This window comes from Meles meles, chromosome 20 (assembly GCF_922984935.1).
Source record: "Meles meles chromosome 20, mMelMel3.1 paternal haplotype, whole genome shotgun sequence".
Classification (NCBI taxonomy): Eukaryota; Metazoa; Chordata; class Mammalia; order Carnivora; family Mustelidae; genus Meles; species Meles meles.
In genome coordinates this window covers 25867192-25883614 of record NC_060085.1, presented here as the reverse complement: position 1 = coordinate 25883614, position 16423 = coordinate 25867192, and the positions used below count along the sequence as shown (strand labels likewise).

The window sequence follows — 16423 nt, the reverse complement described above, 5'->3', positions numbered from 1 at the left end:
ATGTCCATGACCTGGTGACAGGTACCATTCACTGGTAATACCAGTGAGTAAGTTAACATGGCAGAGAGACTTAGTAAAGGTTCGTTAAGGATCATGACATGGAGAGATGATCCTGAATTATCTGGATGGGACCATTGTAACAAGGATCCTTACAAGAGGGACGAGGGAGGGTCCAGTTCAAAGAATGAGACATGGAAATGGAAGCAGAGGTGAGAGAAGAGATTTGAAGATGCTGCATTGTTGGCTTTGAAATGGAGGAAGGGGCCAGGAGATGAGGAACGCAGGTGGTTTCCAGGAGGTGGGAAGGACAAGGGAATGGGTTATCTTCGAGAGTTTCCAGAAAGAATGCAGCCCTGCTGACCCATTTTAGATTCATTTCTGACCTCCAGAACTTTAAGAGGATAAATTTGTGTTTTATGCCGCTAAGTCTGTGGTGATTTGTTACAACAGCAATAGGAAACTAATAGAGAACTGTTACTCATAGTACTACTGAGAACATTCTAGAAAATGTCTCCTGGTGCACATATGGTGCTAGGAGCAAGTGCAACTATTCCCGCCATTCTCAAGGGCAGTTAGACCCGCCTGTGCTCCCACCAACAGCAGGGGTGAGAGTTGTAATTGCTGTATATCCTCGCCGACACTCGGTGCTTCCTGAGAAGAGAGGTTTTTCAGTGCAGAATTAACAGGGCTTGGTGTCCAAGGACAGGGTTGTGCCTTACAAGAAGTTGGTGCTCAGCAAATGCTGGTCCATGCTGATCCAGCCAGCCAAGGAGAGGAATGAGGAAGAGGTGGTACCAAGAGTTTAGCTGGGGTGAGGTGGAATTCCTCTTCCATGGAAGTGGCTGGGATGGAAACTCCTGAGTCACGTTAGATTAATACAGAACTTTTCAGCTTCAGAGTTAGAACGCCACAGATCTTTGCAATTCTGTGATTGAGCAAGGTTGAGTGGCAGATATCGTGCCTCAGCAGAAAGCTTGTGCTCTTCGGCTGGTTGCTCAGAGTTTGAAAACTGCCCTCATGCAAGTGCTGGACGTCAGGCTGCTCGCACCTTTCGGAGCTCTAGTTTTGGCGTCTGTAAAATGGGCATGGTCCTGCCTTCCCTGTGGGGCCGTGGGTGGATGAGAAGCCTCTGGGTGCAAGCCCGGAGTTTACTGCCTGCACACAGGTAGCTGTGGTTATTTGGGACAGTGGCATTAGGATAATAAATTCCTTTTATGGAAGTTGGCAGCCCTGGCTTAGGAGTGTTCAGGGACAGACTGTCTTGAGGTGGGTCTGAGAATATCACCCATTGATTGGCATCCGGGGTCGGTGGGGTCAGGCTCATGGTCCACCCTCCTAGGGCTTTATAGAGACACTGTCCCTCACAGTCCCCCCATTCCTGAAACTGCTTTTGAAGCTATTCATTCATCATTTGTTTGTTCATTCCTTCAGCCATCACTGAGCTTTACTGTGCACATTATAATATAGTGATTAGGGGCACGGATTCCCAGATCAAATGCTTGGTTCAGATCTCGACTTCACCGTTTTGTTGTCTGTATGGCATATGGCCAAATCTTCTTTGTGCCCAGTTTCCTGATCTGTAAAGTGAGGCAGTATCTGCATCCTGGGCTGATGTGAGAAATGGATGAAAAAATCCACGACAGTGCCTTGGGCACCCCTCAGGGCTGGGGTACAAGAGTTGGGTGCCCTCAATCCTTGCCCCTTGCCACAGGCAGAAAGGTGATGGTTTATTGGTGGTTGTCTATGGAATACTTTCTCTAGCATGGGGAGGGAAAACCTGAAACCCTGACCCGGAACCAGCTGGGGTTCCTTTGAGGGCAGGGCCTGATCCCTCACAGCTGCTCGGGAAATGGGTCTTTGAGGAGAGTTGGCATAGTTTGGGGCCGTAGGTGTCAAACCTCCTTGCAGCGGTTACTGTGCTGTGGAAGGGCTTGTACACTGAGCAGATGTGGCCTCCAGGCTGAGCTGAAGTGGGCTGCAGAAGTGACTCTGGTGTGGGCTGCTTGCTTTCTCCCCTCTCCCTTCATAGTGGGGATGGTGGGAATGTGGTGGCCCTCCGAGACTCTGAGCCCACATCTCACTACCCTTCCATCTCTCCTCATTCCAGGATCCGCATCTTCCCTCTTGCCTTCTTCTGTTCTGGGCCCCTCTGTAATGCACATGCCTTAGCTGATGAAGTTCACTCTGATGGAAGCCAGAGCAGTGGTCCCAGACAGGGATCCAGATGCCAAAAATATCTCATGGTGTGCTTTTTGCAAGTTAAATAGAAAAGCAGCATTGGAGACTATGGCTGGGGATTCTCCCCAATACTGACTCTTTCCAATGCCTTTGGGTGCTGGAGTCCAAGATATCCGGTCCTGCTCACCTGGATTTGAGATTTATCCTCATGGATCCTTTTTAAAAAAACAAACAAACAAACTTTTTTTTAAGTGATCTCTGAACCCAAATGAGGCTTGAACTGACAACCCTGAGATCAAGAGTTGTATGCTTGGGACGCCTGGGTGGCTTAGTTGGTTAAGAGTTGTATGCTCTACCGACTGAGCCAGCCAGGTGGCCCACAATAGTGCTTTGATCCGGAAAAAGGCCAGACTCATGGTGGGGCCGACAGAGGAGGTTGGGCGGGAGATTGGGCCAAGCAGATCTGAGGCTCAGCAGCCTGATGCAGCAGCATGGGAGACTGTGAAAGATCACAGGTGTCCAAATTACCCCGAACCCCCTTTTGCCTAGGAGGCACCAGGTTGAAGGCCCATACTCCCTCTCTCAATATGGTCTGCACAGACAGTCTTCCAGTGTTGAAACTGATGGCTGTTTCTTTGGTTGACACCAGATGAAGCAGCTGGTTTGGGTTTGAGACCATGCCCATCGAAAAAGAATCTGCTTTCCTGCCTACCCCACCCCAGGTGGGGAGGAATGCAGTATGTGAGGCTGAGGAGGAAAGCTCAGCATCGCATCTCAGACTCACCTGGGACAGATGCTCATGGGGTGGAAGACCGAGCCGGCAGAGCCCTCTGCCCATTGAAACGTTCTCTCTCTAGTTCTCTGTCTTATCTCTGTGTCTCTCCTAGTTTCTGTTGCTTCCAAGCACATAGACTCAAATCCCTAACTGTGGATGTCATATTCATTGGGATATTTTACCACTCCAAGTAGTCATTTTGTGAAGCAAAGCTCACAGCTCATGCCTGTGGGTCCCAGTGTTCCTATTTCTGCCACGTGTCCTGCTCTTGATGGTCTCCCCGCTGGAAGGTATTACATACACATTAACATCTTCATCCGTCTAACACTAAGTGAGTACTACATAAATTACATGTGGTTTTACCCAAGTTGTGATAGAAAATAGTTTGGCCTTACTTGTCTCCATACACATAGGACATCAGAAGCTCCAAATAACCAAACTCACCGTTAAAAGGGCTCCGAAGGGAATATTTAAGGATAGTGCCAACTGTGATGAGACTTAACTAGCCTTAAAAATAGGATCAGAGGGGCACCTGGGTGGCTCAGTGGGTTAAGCCTCTGCCTTCGGCTCGGGTCATGATCCCAGGGTCCTGTTTCTCCCTCTCTCTCTGCTTGCCTCTCTGCCTACTTGCGCTCTCTCTCTCTGTCAAATAAATAAATAAAATCTTTAAAAAAAAAATAGGATCAGATAAAACAGTGACTTAAAGAATAAAGCAATTTCTCTCTAAGGTAGTAGTTCCAAGGTGGCAATCACAGGCCCAGGTGCCTTCTGTCTGGTTGCTCCATTGTTTATAAATGCATGGTCATCGTCTGCACAGTCCAAGCGGTGTTCTAGCTAGTGGGAGCCAATGAGAAGGGTGGGTAAATTGTGTGCCAAGTCTTTAATACGTAGATGGGGAAGTGGCACCTTTCCTCTCTCATTCCACTGGGAACTTACCTGCAAGGACACCAGGGAGATGTAGCCCCCGATAAAACTCAAATAACTGTGGCAGAAAGGGAGAATGGATTTCAGTGGACCCTGGACTGCCTTTGGTATATTCCCCTTGTATGTATTTAATGCAACTTTTTGTGTGTTTATAACATAAATATGCCCAGGTTATACATATTGGTTGTTTTGCTTTCAGAAAGAAGACCTGGCCCAGCCATGCTGTGTCTATGGACATTTCCACAGTAATGAATCAGTGTGTCTTTAGAGGAATGGAAGGAAACAAGGAAAGGTAAAAATATCTTGAAAAATTAAACATTTTGAAATTCTCACATGCATCAGTTAAATACAATGTAGGACTTCCTCTACGTCTCTGTATGTCAGTGGAGGCCATCGAGAATTGGAAATAGTAGGACTTCTTTTGTCCCCTTTTCCCATCTCCAATTTTTGACACCAGAGGAGGATACCTTTGTTAAGTATGAGAGATTTTTTTCTATGACTTAGAAGGAAGAATTGGTATAAATAGAACTAATGTGGTATAGAATTAAATATTTGATTCTAAAAGCTGTGGGCACTCATTCCTAGAAACTGTGGACAATTTCTCAGTTGATTATATCTACATGTGTGGGTGGCCAGTCCCTGAAAGAAGGCAAAGACAGTCCCTTAGCTTTGGTGGCCTCTACATCTTTCTCTTTCTTCCACTTCCTCTTTTTCTTCTTAAAAACAAATATATTCATTTAATTGAATTTTAATGCCCAAGAGATGCATAGATATATTTTTTCCTAGTTAAAAATAGGTGACCCACCCTCCCCTAATTTCATTCCCAGCCTCCCCACTCCACACCTGCCTTTCCCAGAAGTAACTACTGTGACCTACTTTTGTATATTTCCTTCCAGAACTTTTTCTAGGTGCTTACATACTGAGAAAAAAAGCCATTCTTTCTTTCCTTTTCTCCCCACCCCCCACCCTTCTGTTCTTTTGATACAGGCAGTCATACTATGCTTATTGGTCTATTTTGTAATCTTTTTAAATTTATTTTATTATTTTTTTTAGTTTTTTAAGATTTATTTATTTGACAGGCAGAGATCACAAGTAGGCAGAGAGGCAGGCAGAGAGAGAGAGGAGGAAGCAGGCACCCTGCTGAGCAGAGAGCCCAATGTGGGGCTCGATCCCAGGACCCTGAGATCATGACCTGAGCTGAAGGCAGAGGCTTTAACCCACTGAGCCACCCAGGCGCCCCTATTTTGTAATCTTTTAAAAAAATTCAATAATCTGTCTTAAAATGTTTTCAAGACAGTACGCGAGAGTCTTCCTTTTATCTGCTACGAAATGAATAGCATATGTGTGGCATAAGAATCCCACTGTTTATTGAGCCGTGTTCTTGTGGGTGGTGGGTAGGTGGGTCCCATTGTTTGCCCTTATATAGTGGGGAGGCACTGTCGGGTACGTGCCTCCTGCACACGTGGGCAGATAGTTCTCCTAGGAAGTTACTGAAGAATGGAGTTTTCGCACCATCCTGTGTATATGTTTAAGATCTTACTACAGGGGCGCCTGGGTGGCTCAGTGGGTTAAAGCCTCTGCCTTCGACTCAGGTCATGATCCCAGGGTCCTGGAATCGAGCCCCGCATTGGGCTCTCTGCTCGGCAAGGAGCCTGCTTCCCCCCCTCTCTCTGCCTGCCTCTCTGCTTACTTGTGATCTCCGTCTGTCAAATAAATAAAATCTTAAAAAAAAAAAAAAAAAAAAAAGACCTTACTACATATTGCCAAGTCATTCTCTAAAGACAACTTGTCAACAGGGTGCCAGATCTCCTGTTTGCCTGCCCTCCTGCTGGACCCCAGCTCTTCACGCTCTTCCGTTTTTGCCAGTCCGTTGGGTGAACAGTGGTATCTCTCCGTGGTTGTCATGTTCTCCTCCTTCTCTTGACTCTGGGGAAGTTCATCTCCTCAGGTCCCTGTTACCTGGTTTCATCTCCCAATGGCAGAGGGTGAACCTCTGTCCTCAGAGGGACCTAGTGACCTATCCCAAGGCCCAGGACATCTGGGCAGTCCTGGTCTGATCTGGGAGTGGGTGCTGCTTTGTTTTCTCTTCTGAAAAGTATCTAAGCATGCTTCTCCAGGAGAGTATGTCACAGGATTACCTGCTTCTCTCTAGGCTCCTGGTTTTGAAGAGCCTTTGGCTGGATTTTCCTACTTCAGGTGGTTCTATCCACCAACTGTCGCCGCCATCATCACCATTGGCAATCCTCTGAGAAGATACTGTGTGTCAGGTTCTGTATGGATCACTGGGCCGATGTATCTCATTTAATTCTCACATGGCCCTATAGGGTAGGGAGTTGTGTTCTTACCCTCATTATGGCCATTAGGCAACATTAGGACAGAACAGCTCCTACCATTGCCCTCCCTTGCCGTGACAAACATGTCCACATTGAGTTCTCCTTGAGGACGGAGCTGTGGGGCCATCATGCTGGTGTTTGCGGTTGCCTTAGCCACACTTGGTTGTTATTCTACATCTATGGCCTTCCCCGGGGGAGAGGTGGGAGCTGAGAGTTTGGTTTTGGGTTTGCCACAGCCGCCATGTGAACACAGGCTCCTGCGTGTCAACATCTTCTCTGTTCTGGGGTCTGGTTGGGGTGGCAGCCTCACACCAAGTTTGTCCAACATGCTTCTCTGGAAAGGGGTTTTCTAGTGTTAGAAAACAAAATTCAACCAAGTAAACTTGAAGATCAAACTGGCTTTTATTAAACGATTCATGACCTGGGCAAGTAGAAAGGAGGTGTACAGAATAGGAAGGTTTTTAGAGGAAGGAGGGTGGGCAAGAAAGTTATTAGCAAAAGTAAAGATTGTTTTAGGTCAAGACACCTTTTTTGGGTTGGGGAGGGAATGGCAGGGTTTTAATCTTGCACGTGATCTCTCTAGTGCTGATGAGAAAATTTCAGGTTGACTTCTAATAAGGTCACCTTCCTGGGATAGGTTGAAACTGTAATGAAATCTTGGTTGGCTGTTGGTTGGCTTGTTGGCTGTTGGCTCTTTTTCCCCTTTCTTTCCTTCCTTCCTTGCTTCCTTCTTCTTTTTTTTTTTCTAAAGATTTTATTTTTTGATTTGACAGAGAGAGAGATTACAAGTAGGCAGAGGCAGGCAGGGAGGTGGGGAGCAGCCTCCCTGCTGAACAGAGAGCCCGATGCGGAACTCGATCCCAGGACCTGAGATCATGACCTGAGCCGAAGACAGGGGCTTAACCCACTGAGCCACCCAGGTGCCCCTCCTTCCTTCTTTTTTTAGGTTTATTTATTTATTTAAGTAATCTCTACCCTCAGCGTGGGCCTTGAAACTAACAAGCCCAAGTTCAAGAGTCACATGACTGAGTAAGGCTTGTTTTTTTTTTCCTTTTCTTTTCTTTCCTTTTTTTTTTTTTTTTTAAACACCAGGTTGGGCATATTTGTCATTGGAGTAAATCTCCTTTATGCAACCACTGAGCTATGGAAGGAAGTGTGTCAGTTGCACCCAGAGGCCCAATCAGTCACCCTACTCTAAAATTGCAAGTTTAGATCTCATTCTAAAAGCAGGCAGTGTGCAGTTCCAGAGGCCTTCCTAAAGCCCCCTCCCATGATGTTTCAGAGACATCCACGTGTAGACCCAGATGATCTTAGTCTCATTATTATAATATCTTGTTTCTTCATCAATAGTTTAAGCAGCCTGGCCTAGGGTGATGATGTGTTTGTCTGAATTCGCACATAGACAAGCCTCGGGCTCAGGTCCCAGGTCTGACTCTGGCTCTTTGTACATCACAGTTACTGCTAGTGTTGTTATTAGAACACTGAGCAGTACTTGTTCCAGAAACTGAGCTCGTTTAGCCAGTAATGTCTTGAAGGAAACTTGCCCTTTGATCCATCAACTGATTATTCATTCAGTGGCCATTTACTGAATACTTCCTGTGCAGCAGATACAGAAAGATGGGTAAGGTGAGTTCTTAGAGGATCCAGAGTCGGGTGTGGGGGCAGGAGGCACATGCTATGAGCAGCAGTTAAGTGGAAAACTATTCTTGGTTGGTCAGTGGTGATAATAATAGTTTCTGCTGCAGTGGGTTGTTGGGGCATGTCCCGAGTTAATCACAATAAAGTACGTGGCATATAGTAAACACCCAATAAAGGTGGCTGTTTTCATGGTTGTCTGTTTATTTTTATTCTTACATAGGGTGAGGAACCTCAGAAGATTTTTTATCAGGAGGCTGATAGGGCCAGACTTGTATTTTATTTTTATTTTTAAAAAAGATTTGTTTATTTATTTGAGAGAGAGCGAGTGAGCATGAGTTGGGGTAGGGGCAGAGGCAGAGGGAGAAGCAGACTCTCCATGGAGCAGGGAGCCCTACATGGGCTCCATCCCAGGACCCTGAGACTATGACCTGAGCCAAAGGCAGACGTCCAACCGACTGAGCCACCCACGCGCCCCTGACTTGTGTTTTAGAAATGGTAATCAGGGGCACCTGGGTGTCTCAGTGGGTTAAACCTCTGCCTTCAGCTCAGGTCATGATCTCGGGGTCCTGGGATCAAGCCCCACATCTGGCTTTCTGCTCAGCAGGGAGCCGGCTCCCCATCCCCCATCTCTCTGTGTGCTGCTCTGCCTACTTGTGATCTCTCTCTCTGTGTCAAATAAATAAATAAAATACTAAAAAAAAAAGAAACGGCAATCAGTTGACACAAGTTCTCATTGTATGTGTTTATATTTTAGTGTCTGCCTTACTGAAAGGACTGTGAATTCCATGGGGCCAGATCATACCGCTTTGCTCACTATCATTTACCCAGGGTATGGCACACAGTAGGTGCTCACTAGTGTTTCTGGACCGAGTGTAGGAGGCAGAGTATTGACAATGGGTCCCTGAGATAAGGTGATATGACAAAGCCGGCCAGTGAGAAGGACGCTCAGCTCTCCGAGGGCTAACCCCACTTTCCTGAGGAGAGCGGCTCCCTGGAGACCTCGGTTTGGCCCTGGTGGTTTGTGGGTCTTTTGTCTTTCAACCTCGTGACTTTATTGAGGAGACCTCTCCCTACAGCTTTTATTGCCTGAGCAGTGGTGACTCACCACTTCCAGCTCTAGGAGCTGACTCATGAGAAGGCAGGATTTCTAGGAGCTGAAGCCCCTGGGGAATTAACTTTTCTGCAGCCACCAGTGACTGTGGATGGATAATGCTTCCCTGGGCCTCAGTTTCTCAGCTGTGCCACAGTGGAGTTAGGCATGTGAAATTTCTGATGTTTGAAGAGGAAAATTTTGAAGGGAGAAGTCCTTGCTCTACTTGTAAATCCCTCCTGTGAAGGGACTGGTGACATGTGTGCGTGGTTAGGACTGAGCCCATGCCGGAGAGATGGAAAGGTTTAAGTTTGTGTGTTCGTTAATTCATTCATTCATTCATTCATTCATTCAGTCAGTCAGTCAGTCAGTCAGTTATCCATTCATTCAGTCAGTGGGTGGGTTGGTCAGTCAGTATCCCTTCACTGCTCAGCAGCCATAAGCATTTTGGGAAAATGCTCAAATAAGGAATTATAAAGACGTTTCGTTCTCAGCCCGCAGAAATGCAAGTCTCTTTATGAAAATAAAGATCTTCTCAGGCTCGCTCACGTATTTCAGTATGTCTTGAGCACCTCCTCTGTGCCAGCTCTGCTCAACTTCCCTCTCCCAGAAGGCTGGCCTTGCCTGGTATAGGAACACCCACATCTGGCTCAGGGCCCAGCACACAGTAGGCTCTCAGCCTGTGAGTGGCTTTGGTGGACCGAACTGGCCAGAAAACAGTCATTTGTAGACGGCGACACGAAGGGCTGTGTCCCAAAGACAGGTTTGCCCTCTGTTTGGTGCTCAGGGGTATCTGATTTGCCCCCTGCTTGAGAGCCCTCACCTGTAGACAGGTTCGGTTTGCTGCGTGCTGTTCGTCGTTCTCTTCATCTCCTTATCAGCTTCCATCTTGTCCTCAGGCTGGAGCTGTTTTGGTCACTGATTTTTATGAGCTCCTTGTTCACTGCCCACAGGGCTATGTGGGGCCCCGCTCCACTTCCTCCACCCTCCCAAAATTCAGCTGCTGACCTTGAGAGGCTGGAAACCCAGCAAAGGGGAGAGTGCAACCTCTCCTGACCTGAGGCTCTAGCCTTAACTCTTGGACTCACCAGCCCTGTGACCTTGGGTAAGGTCACTGTCCATGCTGTCTTCTTAGAGATCACTGCAGTATTTCTTACAATCTGCTCATTAGAATATGGTTTCTTCCAAACACCAGGAGGCTTAGCAGGGGAAAATGGGGCCTGTCGCCAAACTTGTTTGGGTTTTACTGACTTAAGCTCATTTATATGTGGCCTTTCTCAGACCCAAAATAGCCTTTAAAAGGTCAGTGTGCATGGAGTGGCCTCTCAGGAGAGGGTAGAGTGTGCAGCTCCCCACATTTGCTGTTGCATAGACCGCACTGGCGACATGCTGGGCCATTGAGGCTTCTTCCCAGAGCTTTAGTGATGCGCCTAGGATAGAAAGGCAAAATAACCAAAAACACGATTGTTGGATTTGAATTGTTTAGCAGTTTTTGGTTTGTTTTTTTGTTTGTTTTGTTTTCTTTTTTTTAAATTTTTGTTTTATTTTTTTCAATGTTCCATAATTATTTTGTTTTCGTTAGGAACTTTTAAATAGTATAGTAGGCAAGAGGTGGAATGAGTCTTCCAACCCATTTTATAAGCCTGCTGGTGAGTCCGTTGAGAATAAGCGGTATCTTCATAAAGGTTCTTATTTAGGCAGAAACTCTCCTGTGCAAATACTGCCCTCTTCCTGGCTGTGTGACCTTGGATGTGTTTCTTTACTTCTCTCTCAGATTCCTCAATGGCTTCAAAGAAGGGTGTTGGTTGATGGGTGAGCTTCCTTCTAAACCTACAATTTCCCATATATTGTTTAAAACAACTATAAGTCCAGCATGGAGGCACATGGGGTCTGTGTGTCTTCTTCTCATTGATTCCTCAGGGCAGTGCCTGGGATCAATAAACATGGGTTGAATAAATGTGAAAACAGAACAGGCTCCTTATTGCATTCATTGGCATAACCCCGTAGACATCTTACTAGGTTATTGTTAAAGTAATCTAATCAGTACACATGATCTTTTTTGAGATACGTGAAGACTCTTAAGGGAGATGATGTTATTGGACAGGTGAGGAACTGAGATTCTGAGAAACAAAGGGTTACACCGTGGTCCTCTTGCAAAGGAATAAAAGAGCCAAGACACAGACTCAGGCTTCTGAACCTCAAGTGCTGCTTTGTTAACAGTTTTTTCCTCCAAGGCCCGATCTGTCCTTGTACTGACCAAAGGCATTGATTAGGACAGGTCTTGGGAGAACAGCCATAAAGACACTGAAAAAGATCTTCAGTTCTCTGGTGGGCTGGGCTAATCCTCTACAGGGCAAGTTTTTTTTTTTTTTTTTTTTTTTAAGATTTTATTTATTTATTTGTGAGAGAGAGAGACAGAGAGAGAAAGATCACAAGTAGGCAGAGAGGTAGGCAGAGGCAGAGGGAGAAGCAGGCTCCCTGCCGAGCAAGGAGCCCGATATGGGACTCGATCCCAGGACGCTAGGATCATGACCTGAGCCGAAGGCAGCCGCTTAACCAACTGAGCCACCCAGGCGTCCCCAGGGCAAGTTTTATAGTACCTTATAAGTTATAACATTATAAATTCCTCCAAGTCATAACAGTACCTGCTGATTCCTTCCTCAAGGGCTTTTTATATACGTTGTCTCCAGACATCACAGAGACTGAGCAGAAGACCCACTGTTTGTCTCTTTTGCAGATGAGGAAACAGAGTTTTAAGCACCTGCCCTAATGTCACAGGTAATTATAGGGCTCAGACTTAAACCTGTCTTTGACTAGCTGAGAGGAGAAAGCCTTTTCAGCACCCCATCTGCTTCTCATATGTTTGGGACCCTCACTTATCTTCTCTCTGCAGACAGGAGCTCAGAGCCCCCCTACAGAATGGTGTGGGGGTGGGGGGTGCTGCTCTGTCTGCCCCAGGAGTGGGACTGAGATTTTAGCCAGGATAGTCCACTGAGGCATGGAGGGTGGGCATTCTGCTCATGGGAGCCCATCAGCATGTCCTAATTCCTGGTGGCCTCCTTCTTATAGGGCAGCTCCAGTGACAAGGGGAACTGCCAGGAGGGTGTTAGGGGAGGTGGTGATGATCTTGGCTCAGTGTCGACATTTTCCAAGTCTCAGTTCGCCATCCGTGAAAGGCAGATAACAGTGGCAGTCGACAGGAAGGTTCAGTAAGCAATGTCCAGTTCTGTTACTCAGCACCTGGCACCTGGCCTGAGTCCACTCTCAGTCCCTAAATCATTCTCCCACCAACCACAGACCCAAGGAAGAGCCATCAGAACGCATGCCCTCTACTTTCCAGTGAGCGTCCCTAATGTATGCTGATCTCTTAAAAAAAACCCAGCCAACAATTATCCGAGTACTGTTCATGTGCTCCATGCACCGCCAGGCTGTACAGTCTGTATCCAGGGGTATAGTTGGATGTGGACCATGCTCACAGTGTAGAAGGAGCCATGAGTATAAGTCATAGCTAAAGAATAGGAGACATAGGACAAGAAGGGCTTATGGAAGGGTCTAGTGGGGTCTGGCACAAACTGCCCACTAGGAAATGTTTAAAGCCACTCAGATTGGAGGGCACTCAAATGGGCACAACATTGTGAGGTGGTACGGGGAAACCCAATCCATGGAACTCTTACAGCCCCCAGTCTGTGGAAGATGGGTCTTGGGTGAAAGGCAGCCTCCGTCCTGATGCTGAACCCTTGCTGGTGGGGAGCAGGTGTGGCAATCTCCCTCCTGGGGAATCAAATATACATTCCTTCCAGGCAAGAGCCTGGCACTTTCCCTGGAGGTAATTCAACCTTTTCAACTCCAAAGGTAGAGAATCAGGTTTGGAGAGCTGGGGAGGCTGGGGGTGGGGTGTGGAACCCCAATGGTTGAAGGGCTCACCCGGCCCACAGAATAATCAAGATGCAGTTACAAAGCACTGGTTTAGTCTGGGGTGTTCTGCTGGGGTGTGGATGGAGAGTTTTAAGGCGTTTGCTCTCTAGATGGAAGGAGAGCATGGGAACTCAGGTAAAGACTTTCCCCAGGACTGCAGCTGGGACAATGTGGCTTTGGTCCCACCTGTGTGCAGTCCGACCAGAAGCCAACGTCTTCCTCAAGGATGGGTACTGATGGAGCTGGCTGTGTGCCAGGCACTGTGCTGAGCTCGGGGATCTACAGGGACCAGCACAGGCTGGAGCCAGATGACCTCTAACAGGGGTCCTGCCCTGCAGGGTTTTGTAGTTCGGTTTAGGTTTTGTAAGGGCAGGGAACTAAACAGGGAGTGGAAAAAACAGTGCAAGAAAGAATGTGTTTAGAAAAATCACTCACGTTTTCTTGTTTTTGTTTTGTTTGTATCTAGGAAAGCTGTTGATGAATAATTTCTTTTATTAATGTTGACAGATATTGTACAATTGTCCTACTGGTTCTAATAGTTTTTTAGAGCTTGTTTTATTTATTTATTTTTTTGTGGGGAGAATTTTTTCTGGGGCACATAACATAATCACATCATCTGCAAGTTAATGGAATTTTGCTTTTTTTTCCTTCCCATCTGGTAAAACTTTGTTTATTGGTCTAAAAGATTGGCAAATGCTTCCTGAGTAATGTTAAATAATGGTGATATCTTGGGTCATTTTTACCTTCCACTGACACCAGTAGGAATCCCTGCTCTCAGTTTAAGCTATATATCTCTTAATGAAGTTGCTCTCTATTTCTATTTTGTTAAGAGATTAAAAAAAAAAAGGAATAAATGTTCAAATTTAACAAGATTGGCATCTAAGGAGACATGTGTTTTTCCTCTTGATCTTGTTAATGACATAAATTATATGGATAGATTTCCCTAATATTGACCCATCCTTGCCTTCCTGGAGTGAGCCACATTTGGTTGAGCTCTGTATTTCTTTTAAGGAAAAACCATTTCAAGCTACTTGCCGTCATTTGAATTACTGCTCCGTGAAGATGCAGTTGATTTATCCTGTGGTTTAGAATAATGTCAACAGGATAGCTTAACTTCAGTTTGAGAAGTCAGAACTGGAGTGATGAACAAACCATTAATTTGTTAGGCCAGCATATTGCTACTAAATGCTGATATGTGCAAAGCACTCTGGTTGGTTGGCCTCCAGTGCCTCTTGTGGCTCGGAGTTCTTACAATTCTATGCAGTGGTTCCATTAGTCAGGATTTGTTGTTTTTCCAAGTGACAGAAACACAGTTTAGCCTGGATTCAACGTGGATTAAGGGCATATATGGTTCATATAAATGGACAGCCCAAGAGTGGGTAGCTTTAGGCATAGCTGGATCCAGGGGCTCAGCATTATTAGGTTTTGCTCTCACTCTTTCCTTCTCTTGGCTCCACTTTCTTCTGTATTGGCCTCATTCCCAGGAAGACTTCCTTTACATGATACCTCCCAGAAGCTCCAGCTCTGGAGCTTCTAACACTCTGACATTCTCCCACAGCTGTAGGCTGAGAATTTATCATTCCTACTTGTTCCAACAAGACTTCCCAAGTAGACTCATATTTGTTCTGCTTGGGACACATGCTGTCTTCTGGACCTTGAGGGTTGGGGATAAGATCAGCCTTATCTGAATCCTTGGACAGAGAGGGGAGTGGGTAGGAAGGCCAAGTACTGTTACCTACAGTTGGGCAATCAGAAGCACAGTGGCAGAAATACCCGATGTCCATGTCATTGGGGCCAGTGATCCCCCTTCTTTTGTGGTCTTTGCTGTCCTTTTTCATGGATTGGAGGGGAGACTGCAGGGGGCTGTGATCTAAGCCTAGGGCCCAGCAGGTCAGTGTCAGAGCCAGATTCTAATCTCTATCTGAAATTCTAGGCCTTACTTGTTCCACTGAACTACGCATAGAAACAGGAGTGGGGAGTTAAGGTGTCAGCTAGGCACTTTGAGATTTGGTTGTTAAATGAAGGGTGACCCTGGGTCACCCTTACTGCTGACGCACTCACCCAATGTAATCATTCATCTTGGTGATTCTCTATTGTCTCCTTTCCAAAATAAACTTAGAAGGTAGACACTTTCAAAGGGGTGTCTTTGACAGGATGTTAAATATTTTATGTGGAGCTTGTATAGTAACCAAGTTTTAGTTTGGCAAAATCTTGCCTTGTATGATTTGTCATATCTTCACATACTTTTTGTCTTTTAAGCTTCATTTTATATATGGTGTGTGTCAAATTCAGGGCAAATTCAGTGATTTTCTACATATGTTTCTAGTCTTCAGATCAAGGTGCAATACTTGTTCAAACCCTCTTTACTAGCTTCTTCCCAGCCTCCCTGCTTTACCCCAGTAGAGCCTGGCCTCAGGCTGTCCCTAGGAACTCTCTACTGGGTGAACCAACCTGAGTCCAGGGACAGATAGGAACCTGTTCCTAAAGACTTGTGTGAGGAGAGAGGAAGGAAGTTACCATCTACAGAGGATAAATGCCGAGCCGTCTGTGCGCTAGGGGGTTACGAATGCACTGTCCAGTCGTAGTATTGGAAGTCCCCCTTGCTCCCTTTCTCCTCCTTCATAGATGAGGAAACTGAGGCCTCAAGAGAGGTAGGGTCTGCTGAAGGTCATGGGCTGATGCAGGTTCAAGGCCAGACAGATGATCTGCTGCTATAGGCCAGCCACCTACTTTGTTCTGACTCTTATTTCATGATACTCTTGATTTTTTCCCCCCTGGAAAAATCTTGAAACTCTGTGAAAGGTGCTGTATATAATAGAATGTACGTGCTGGTAACTGACATTCTTGGGTTCAAATCCCTGCTCTGTTCTATGACCTTGGGCAAGGCTGTTAATCTTCCTGAACCTCAGTGTCTTTATCTGTAGATGGGATCATATTAATACCAACCTCATAGGGTGGTCTTGACAGGTGTCGTGTGCTCATCACATTGTCTGGCACATGTGATTCTTATATTTGAAAAGCCAGTTTTTAGCATCTCTTGGTGGGAGGTAGGGTGAGAAGTGATGTAAAAGTAGGCTGACAAGATCATAACCTCCCCCCAAGTATGAACACTCTAACATGCCTTTAATTTTGCAGTTCTAAATTGGTTTAGTAATAATGATAACGTGGTATTTAAGAACCAGACTCTTGAGATGGACTGCCTTGATTCAAATCCTGACTGTTGCATGGTGTAACCTTGGGTAAATGACTTAATCTCTCTGGGCTATAGTTTTTTGTTTTTGTTTTTGTTTTTTTTTTTAAGATTTTTATTTATTTATTTGACAGAGATCACAAGTAGGCAGAGAGGCAGGCAGAGAGAGAGGAAGAAGCAGGCTCCCCACAGAGCAGAGAGCCTGATGTGGGGCTCGATCCCAGGACTCCGGGATCATGACCTGAGCTGAAGGCAGAGGCTTTAATCCACTGAGCCACGCAGGCGCCCCTGGGCTATAGTTTTCTTGAATGTAAAGTGAGGCTAATAATAGGGCCTACCTTATAGGGTAGCCTTGAGGACTGAATGAAATCATGGGTAAA

At 46.0% G+C, this 16423-nt stretch overlaps 1 protein-coding gene across 1 annotated transcript in view; it reads left to right on the top strand.

Moving 5' to 3' along the window:
- Positions 1 to 16423, top strand: part of ARHGEF3 (Rho guanine nucleotide exchange factor 3) — a 320726-nt gene that overhangs the window by 31354 nt on the left and 272949 nt on the right. The window contains exon 2 of the mRNA XM_045991707.1: positions 4077 to 4169. Within this exon, the coding sequence (XP_045847663.1) occupies positions 4108 to 4169 (62 nt within the window). The 5' untranslated portion in view covers positions 4077 to 4107. The remainder of the gene's footprint in view (positions 1 to 4076; positions 4170 to 16423) is intronic.